We start from the raw sequence: 9038 nt of genomic DNA, 5'->3' as shown, positions 1-9038 counted from the left end.
AGACATATATACATACATACAACAAAATAGAATAAAATGCAACTGAATACAAAAGAAAACATAATGGTTTGCTTGGGTATGTGTATGTGTGCTTGAGCAGTGTAAGGGGAAGGACTGGAGAAGTGGGGTTTATAATTTGCCCAGCCCACTGCAAAATGAAAAATTATTAATTCCAAGATGGTGACAGGCAGCAAAGCATTGTGGCAGAGCGTTAAACCCAGAAGGGTCCTTCTGAGGTCAGGGCCCTGTGCACCTGCACAGTCACACACCTGAAGCCCATCCTGAGGGGAGAATAAGATTAGAATTCATCTCCACAGACTGGGAAGCACCCATCTCCCCACCCCTGTCAAAACAACAAAAAACAACTACCAGGATTGGAGCAGATAGTGCCCAACCTTGATGGTGGTGCTAGTGATGGTGGTGGCACTGGGTGAGGCTGGGAGCACCAGTCCTACAAAGCAGACTTTAGAATGATGGGAGAAGAAAGAAACCAGAGTTTCTGAGGTTCCAGAAGTAAAGGTGCCAGATAGAGAATAGGGTAAAGGGAAAGAGGCCACATCAGACCTTCCTCCTGTCTTTATGTAGACAATGCCTGTTCTTTCAAGAGACCATCTCCTGAATTCAGCCACTTGTGTAAGTCTGGTGCTTTGGGAGCTGCGGTGGAATAGGTGGAGTTGGGTATCGGGGTGTGTCAGACACAAAAAAGGTAGAGACAGGTTTAAATACATTTCCGTGGACAGGCTTCCTACCCTCTTTGGCAAGAAACCCAGGGGCTCCCAGAAGGAGGCGGGATGTAAGTGGATTTCCGAGGACCCTCTATTTTCATTCTCCCTTGAAGCTTCGAAGGTAAGACCCACGGAAAACTGCAGGGCTCGGCGTTCTTCTGTCTATCACAGGTCATCCCACTGGTAGATGTGTGTTGTCCTGGGGCATTTGGAACTGGTGGCGGGGACTGGGGACGGGGAAGCTGGCGGCGCTAGGAACGCCCTTCGGAGGAGATGCGCCCCGTCCCCTCCGTCTGCGGTCGGGCAACCCGGCTAGCGGAGACAGAAGTCTGGACGGAGAGGGATGGACCACGCCCGCGGAGGCGGCCTCAAGCTCCGCCGCTCAGTCCTGCCCGGGCTCGGGGAGGCTCAGGCCCCGGGAACCCAAGGCGGAGGGGGCGGTGACCGGGCACCCTGCGGCTACTGCGGCCGCGCGGCCGCGGCTCTTGCGGCTCCGGCGCCCGCCGGGTGGTGTCTCCGCAGTGCCCGCCTCCAAGCTCCCCTTCCCCGCCCCTCGCGCCCCCTTCTCCGCCCCCGCCCGGCGCCCCGGCGCCCCGGCCGCGCTGACCCGCCGCCCCGTCCCTCGGAGCGCGCCGCGGCGGCTGCTCCACGGCGGCGGCAGCGCCTCCCCCGTGCGGCGCCCGCGCTCCCGGCGGCGTAGTCCTCCCGCCTCAGCCATTTTCCCTCCCCCGCTCCCCTCCCGATCCTCATCCTCTCGCCCTCCCCCCGCGCGGGGACTTTTCCGGAAAGTTTTTATTTTCCGCCTCAGCTCTTGGAGAAAGAAGCTCCCGGCTCCGCGGCAGCAAAACTTTTCGGCTACCGCTCCGCCGGCCCCCGCCCTCGGCTGCCCGGCCCCGCGGCCCTTGGCGCGCCCCGCCGAGCGATGAGCGCCCCTCCGGTCCTGCGGCCGCCCAGCCCGCTGCTGCCCGTGGCGGCGGCGGCAGCGGCGGCCGCCGCCGCGCTGGTCCCGGGGTCCGGGCCGGGGCCCGCGCCGTTCCTGGCTCCCGTCGCGGCGCCGGCCGGGGGCATCTCGTTCCATCTGCAGATCGGCCTGAGCCGTGAGCCGGTGCTACTGCTGCAGGACTCGTCCGGGGACTACAGCCTGGCGCACGTCCGCGAGATGGCTTGCTCCATCGTCGACCAGAAGGTAAGGCGCCGTACAGGGGGCGCTGCCCGTCCGGTCGCCCCTCGCCGCGCCAACTTTCCGGCTCCGGGGGCTCGGCGGGGATCCAGCCTCGCCGGCGCTCTGGAAGGGTCTGGCACTGGCCAGGGTTGGACGCCGGTATCTGAGGCACTGCATTCCCTGTTGTCCGGTTCTCCCCTTGCCCCGTCTTCTTGCATTCCCCATTTCTCTGCAGTCCGCATCCTCCTCACCCATTTCCATTCCTCTCGGGACATCCGCAGGTATGTTGCTTGCCCCATTTCTCTTAGCGCCCCTCCCTCCTCTTAAGACTTCCCGGCTCCCCCCTCTCTTCCCTCTGGACCCTGGACCGGCACGTTCCTGGCGCCAGATTCCTCCTTCCCGTACCAGAGTTCCCCCCGCCTCCCCTCCCGGGACACGCTCAACACGATTTCAGCACCACTCCCTTCCTCTTCAGGCCCCTCTCCCAGCTCAGACTGATGCTGAGGAGTTGCTGGAATGATCTAGAGATGAGGAATTTCTCACCTGTCAAATAAGCTTTTAAGAGGGGATGATTGACTCAGCCAGCTGTGAAAACAACTGACCAGATCACAACCACTCACCTCCTGGTAGTTTTTTAGTCCTACCTTTGTGTGAACGTGAAAGCAAATTTTTCAACCCTGAGGCACTGATAGTGGGGCATTGAAGTGGAGGCACAGACATATAAAAGGTGAGGGTACTCCCAGGAGCATCCCAAGGCTGGCTGTACCCTTAAGTTTGAGGCTGTGGGACTCGGGACAGCAGTCATAAAAGGCAGGTTGGAAAAAGGGCCATTATCCTGGGCCACGCCACCCAGGGAGGAGACGAGGAGACGCAGCCTGCCCACCACTGTTTCTAGTGCAATTCTGAATTTCAGGTTGTTTCTGTAGCCATCCCGAGCGATGTTGCATGGAAAGCGGTGATAAGAGTGTGAAGGAAAGGGGGCCATGGCGCCAGTCTTCTCAGTATAAACAGGCAGGGATTAGGGGGTGGGGACAGAAGTCTCTAAAGGTGCTGAATTTCAACCCTGGAGGACTGGCTAGTACTTGCCTTATAAAGGTCACTTGAATAATCATGAATGTTTTCTTTGAAGTGTTTGGAACAGAGGTTGCTAAATTCGAGTGTTGTTAATTGTGGCATCAAGCACAGGGATGTTAGAAAAATCCCCAGGGAAAAATCAGTAATCTAGAAAGTTTGTAAAAGTTCTGGAGGCTAGACTAAGGCAACAATGAGTGTCAAGAAGTTTTGGTTATTGAATGTAGTGACGTTTTATATTGCATATGACTCAGTCTTTTTCAACTTCCATGTAAATGACAAATTCTGTCTAATTCTAGTACAAGTCCTGTTATGTGCCTCCTCATCAACATTATGGGATATTTGTTGCATGTGAAAAGGAGCACTCTTTTAGGCACTGAAAGCCTTCCCTTAGTGGAAGCTGTAGTCTACAACAGTCTCCATTAGGGTGCAAACCAGTTGATTTTAAGAGCATTAAACATAAGCTCTTAACATATAAACATAAACATGAGATGAGCATAAAAGCAGTGTATAATGAAATTTCTCAAAAAGCTAATGCAATTGTATAGAATTTTAATTTACCTAAATTTAAAACAAGTGATAGAGTCACAGGGAATATTCAGATTGAGTCAGATTAATATGGCAGACTGAATTCCAGTTGTCTCAATAGCTACCAAGAGGGATGGAGGGAACGATTTGAGTAGGAAGAGAGGCTTCAAGCGCCTATGGATTGCAGCCGGCCTGAGGGTAGTGACTAGGGTATTTAGAGAAAGTACAACTGTGAAAAGGCCTTGAAATTAAAATGAGCTCAAATTATTAGAAGCCTCAGTAATCTTCCACATAGAGATATCAAACCAAGGACATCTGAAAGATGGATTTGCTGTGTGGAAGATGTTTGAGAATGCCAAAAATGTTATGGTAGAAAGAAAACTGGAGTTCAGTCATGAGCTACTTGCGACCTGAGCCAACACTCTGGGGAAAGACCTGGAAAGGTACGGGAAAGGGAAAATCATCAGCTTTGGTGGCTCATTTATAAGGCAAACCTCTTTGGTATTTACTCTTGTAGTTCTCTTTCTGAAAGAAGAGTTTGAGAAGTTTAATGGCTTGGGATAGCCAAAGTAAAGAACTCTCTTGTACTTTTTTTTTTTTTAAGGTTATGGCAAAGAGTTCGATTTAGAGATGTGTATTTGAGGGTTACTTATATACAAAATATTGTAAATAAATATTTATTGGATGGTGGGTCTGGACAGAAAAATTCCCATCTATCTGTCCTCTGTCATCTGTCTTGAGACACATTATCACCGAGGCAGAAACAAGATTAAGAGGGCTGAATACCCATCACAGGATAGCAGGGATCTCTCTGCTTTGTGACAATGGAAGTGGCAGACAGGGTCAGTGCTGAATTAAGGAAATGGGAGGAGATCCTTTGTCCCTTATTTCAGGTTCTCTTAAGTACTGGCTGAAGAGATCAACCATGATGAAGGATGGCAGGAAGGAAAGAGAGAGAGGGAGGGAGGGAAATGAATGTTTTAGGTGAGAACTGAGAGTTTGAAATCATTTACAATTTGTAATATAGACATGGAGTAATGTTGAGCTTATAGCAGAAGGTTCTGATTTTCTGAGCCGTCTACATTCATTGTTTCATTAACTTTTTGAAAAGGGGCTTCATAGGATTTGAGAGTTCCCTAAGTACTCATACTAAAAGAGATCAGATTAGCTTAAATCTTTGGAAGTGTTAACTGACAATTCAATTTATGTCAGCAACATTCATGGGGCATTTTTTGTGGGGTGTACAAATGAGGTGTATAGGGCAGAATAAGAGAGATCTTGTCCCTGAGAAACTCATCTTCAAGTCATTACTGTTGTTATTTAGAATTTAGTGTATAGTTTTTCTTTGATTATGTAGGTTTGGAAAGTGGCAGACATTTGACTGTACTTGAAAAATTTTAATGGTAATTCAGCATTTTAAGATTAATGTACCCCAAGTATGTACTGAATTAAATAGCTAAAGAATTATTCTTTTATCTTTTAGTTTAGGTCAAAAATCTAGTCTGGCTCTTCTATATGTAAGCATGTTTAAATATGCAAGATGTTATTCCTTCTTTTTTGGAAGTATTAACGTAAGGTTTTACTTATGCTTATTTCTTTACTTTGCAAGCATGTAACCTTGAAGACTGGTTATATATAAGAACATGTATTTTGTTAGTATACATGATTATTGTTTTCTGGAAGGTAAAAAAATAAAAGTAACTTATTTCCCTCTGAAACACTGTTACTTTTTACTATCAAAGGAACCTTGAATATATAGACTAAGAAGGAATTGTTTTGAGGCAAGGAACAGTATTCCAAAGGAAGAATTAGTTTGGTTTCCTGGTACATTATCCGTCTGTCTATCTATCTGTCTACACACACACACACACACACACACGCACACACTTTTTTTAAACAAGCAGTATTAATTTAGGGATGTGAGATGCAATTAATATGATTATATGTCCATTCATTTTGGTTGTTATCATATTAGAAAGATGACTCATATTTCCCTTTTGAATTTACTAAAATGAAGTAATAACATCAGTAAGACCCTTGGCGTATAGTTTGGGTTTACACAGTCAGGTATCTGACCAGAGAAACTAAAGAGTGAGATTTTATAGAAGACAGCTCACTAAAGGAATGATAAAGGTTAGTTCCTTGGTTTGAGAGAAGCTTTGCTGTGTTTGTAATTGTTTCACTTTCTTAATTGTAAATTGTTCTCTTAACAGTTGTGTCATTTTTGCCTTTATTGTAATTTTAGCTACTCTACTTCTGCAGATTAAGGTGGAAGTAATTAACTACTTGATCAGCCCAACATATAAGGAACAGCAAAATCCTTTTAAGCTAATGATGGTGTTTGGGTTTTAGGTGTATACTTTTTATTCAGATTTTATATTTGTCATTATTGTATGTCAGTTGATTTCTGATTTAATGATGAAGTATAGAAGTTGTCATTTCATTAAGTGATTCTTAATGTAATTCAATACTATATGTTTAAAATTATAATTTCAAGCTTAGTAGTATAATAGGAATATATTTTGATATATATGTAATGCTCATGTACTATCTATATGCAATATTTACATATATACATAGTACTTTATTATCTAAGTATATAAGTGTGTTTGAAACATATTTTTAAAAGCCTACTTTATCACATATGGCCTCCAGATGCTTAAGTATTGTTTTATATGTTGTATTGTAGCCTGCAAAAATGGGGCCTCATTATATAGCTCATAATCCAAAGAGAAACTTTGCTTTATATTTTCTATCAATGTGCAGCTGAAAACCTTTTCTTTCTTTTCTTTTTTTCTTTTAAGATTTTATTTATTTATTTGACACACAGACAGACAGCAAGGGAGGGAACACAAGCAGGGGTAGTGGGAGAGGGAGAAGCAGGCTTCCTGCTGAGCGGAGAGCCAGATGCAGGGCTCAATCCCAGGGACCCTGGGATCATGACCTGAGCCAAAGGCAGACGCTTAATGACTGAGACACCCAGGCGCCCCAGAAAACCTTTTCTTATAGGTGTATGCTATTTAACAGTTTTCACAAGAAGAACATTCCTTTTTTATTTCTTTTTTAAAAAAAATTTATTTAAGTACTCTTTGTGCCCAATGTGGGGTTCAAACTCACAACCCTGAGATCAAGAGTCATATGTTTTTCTGACTGTGCCAGCCAGGCACCCCACAAGGAGAATTCTCTATTTTATTTTATATTCTCTCTATTTTATATTTATTTTATAGTCTAGAAAATATTCTAGGGAATATTCTAAGAATTGGATGATTGGCTGTTTTGACAAATATATAAATTAATTTGGGCCTTTAGATCCAGGATTGAGAATTTGAAAGAATTTTCTGTGAAATCTATAATGTGCATGTATGTGGGAGTGGGGGTTGGATGGTAGGTGTGGGACTGGAAAATTATTAGTAAAGTTTGTAAATTTGCCCCATACTTTATAACTGTGTTGCTTCATATCAACAGACTCCTATCACAGCTATTAAGGGCTATTTAAAACTTTATTTAGAAATTATTATTACTCTTTTTGTGTGTGTGAGGTGATTATATATAGGTCTTCACCAGTTTATGCATGAGTGACTTTTAATGACCTTACTGGACAGTACAAACACATTTGTAAGCCTATGAATGTATGGTTGTGACTTATCTAAGATTACTTTGAACATTAAAGATAATATATATAAAGGATTAAATATACTGCCTGGCAAATAGGTGTATAATAAATAGGATTATTGATAGTCTAAGGCTTTACAAAATAACATACTGTCTTGTTAGCAAAAGAAATGTGTACTTTATTATTTTATTCTTATATCAACATATTAATAAAATTGTAGTATTAAAAAGCAGTATGACTGTAAGGCCTAGATAACATGTTTTCTCTGCTCTCTATAATAGGGCAAATCTTAGGAGTAGTTCTTTGAAACTGCCTCTCAAATTTCAACTTCTCAGAATTCCTCAAGGAGTAATTTGATTATTGCTAAATGCAAAACACACATGCTGATAAAAGTACAGCACATCTTTATTGGTTTTTATTATTTTTGACAATAAGTTGATTTAATTCTTTTTCAGTTGTAAGTAGAATTTCAGTGATACTTCATTTGATAAAAAAGGAAAGTAAAATAGGTAAGGGTACAATATTTGGCAACATAATGATTCTCAAATCTGATCCTGAAGACTGAAATCAAAAGTTCCTTTGCAAATCTACCCTTGATACGAGGAGGAAGGCACTGGAGATGACTTTGAGAGATCATATTTTGCTGTTATACTAGCATCTAGGGGTTGTTTGCTAAGTTGTTACATCTGATGAATAGCTCATATAACATGGTTGCTCGCACACATGCCAAAGTGTGATATTGGGATGAGGGGCCATTTTACTGGGAAACAACTGAGTTATCAGTTTCATTGAGCCAATCACAAGTCTTTTTCAAATCTTTTCACTACTTACCGCTTACCTCTTATTGAAGCCCATGCCCCATTATAAAACCTTTAAACAACCACAATCAGCAAGTATCCATCTTTTAGAGTAGAAGAGATAATTACATGAAACATGTGTATGTGATTTAGACTGGAATCACTGAATGAGCTCTCAAGCTATACCAAGAAATGAGTATGCTCAAGATAGCAGGACTGGACCCAGATTAGATTAGAGGTGGATAAAATGCAATTCATAGGAGTTGATCATAACATGAGAGTTGTTTTATTTTTTTATTTGTTTGCTTCGCTTTCCTGAGTTGGACATAACTAATATCTTTGACCTCTGACCTTCTAGAGTCACCTTGATTCATCTGAAAGATCTAAGCCCAAATGTGGCAATAGAAGTTAAAAAAAGGGGGGGGGGATGTTTTTAAAGATTGTGATTAACTTTTAATTTCCTCAGCATCATTCTAGAGAGGCTTTGAAAATGAGATTTCAGTTTCTTAAAACTTTTCTTAATGTTGGAATATGTTAGAACACAAAAGAACCAGAAAAAAGTGCATCAATTTTTCTGTATTGATAGAAATTAGATATAGAGAAAATGGTTATTTTGCTCACGTGTATTCAAAATTTTTTTCCATCTACAAGAATATGTGAAGTTTCCCCCAGGAATTTCTTTGATACTGTCAACCAAGTATTTTTGTACCACTAAAAACCAATAATGACAGCACCACTTGAAGCCGCTTGGCAGCCAAGAAACCCACATTTTGCCGTCTTTTACTCTGTCTTTCTAGTCTCACCCAGAAAAGAGATAAATAAACAAAGCTTTTAATTACCTGACCACTATAGCCATTAAGGAATATCACATATTTTAGATAGTCAGAAAGGTAAGAATTGGTATAAAACACCACATATTAAGACACAATTTTGCCTGTCAAAATTTATAGTTTCCAGTGTGGAAGTGTCTTCCAAAGTTGCAAAAAGGTTTTATTTGGCTAAAACTAGACAGTTGATACAGCAGCTTAGCAATGTTGGCAAATACGAAGATTAGATTTTTAAATATGCAATCATGTAGGAATTTTGTTCAACTTATTTTAGTGAAAGGGGGAAAAATATGTACCCTTCACTGGTTCATTGGC

At 42.7% G+C, this 9038-nt stretch overlaps 1 protein-coding gene across 3 annotated transcripts in view; it reads left to right on the top strand.

Moving 5' to 3' along the window:
* Positions 1–1355: 1355 nt before the first annotated feature.
* The window catches only part of PRKD1 (protein kinase D1), a 310996-nt gene continuing 303313 nt past the window's right edge, over positions 1356–9038 (top strand). The window contains exon 1 of one of the 3 annotated variants that reach the window (XM_087859001.1): positions 1356–1911. In XM_087859001.1, the coding sequence (XP_087715127.1) occupies positions 1648–1911 (264 nt within the window). In that variant the 5' untranslated portion in view covers positions 1356–1647. The remainder of the gene's footprint in view (positions 1912–9038) is intronic. The other 2 variants (XM_045802631.2, XM_087859003.1) reach the window with 2 other exon arrangements.

This window comes from Ursus americanus, chromosome 35 (assembly GCF_024610735.1).
Source record: "Ursus americanus isolate L20-20 chromosome 35, mUrsAme1.1.p, whole genome shotgun sequence".
Taxonomy (NCBI): domain Eukaryota; kingdom Metazoa; phylum Chordata; class Mammalia; order Carnivora; family Ursidae; genus Ursus; species Ursus americanus.
This window is presented reverse-complemented; position numbering and strand designations above follow the sequence as displayed.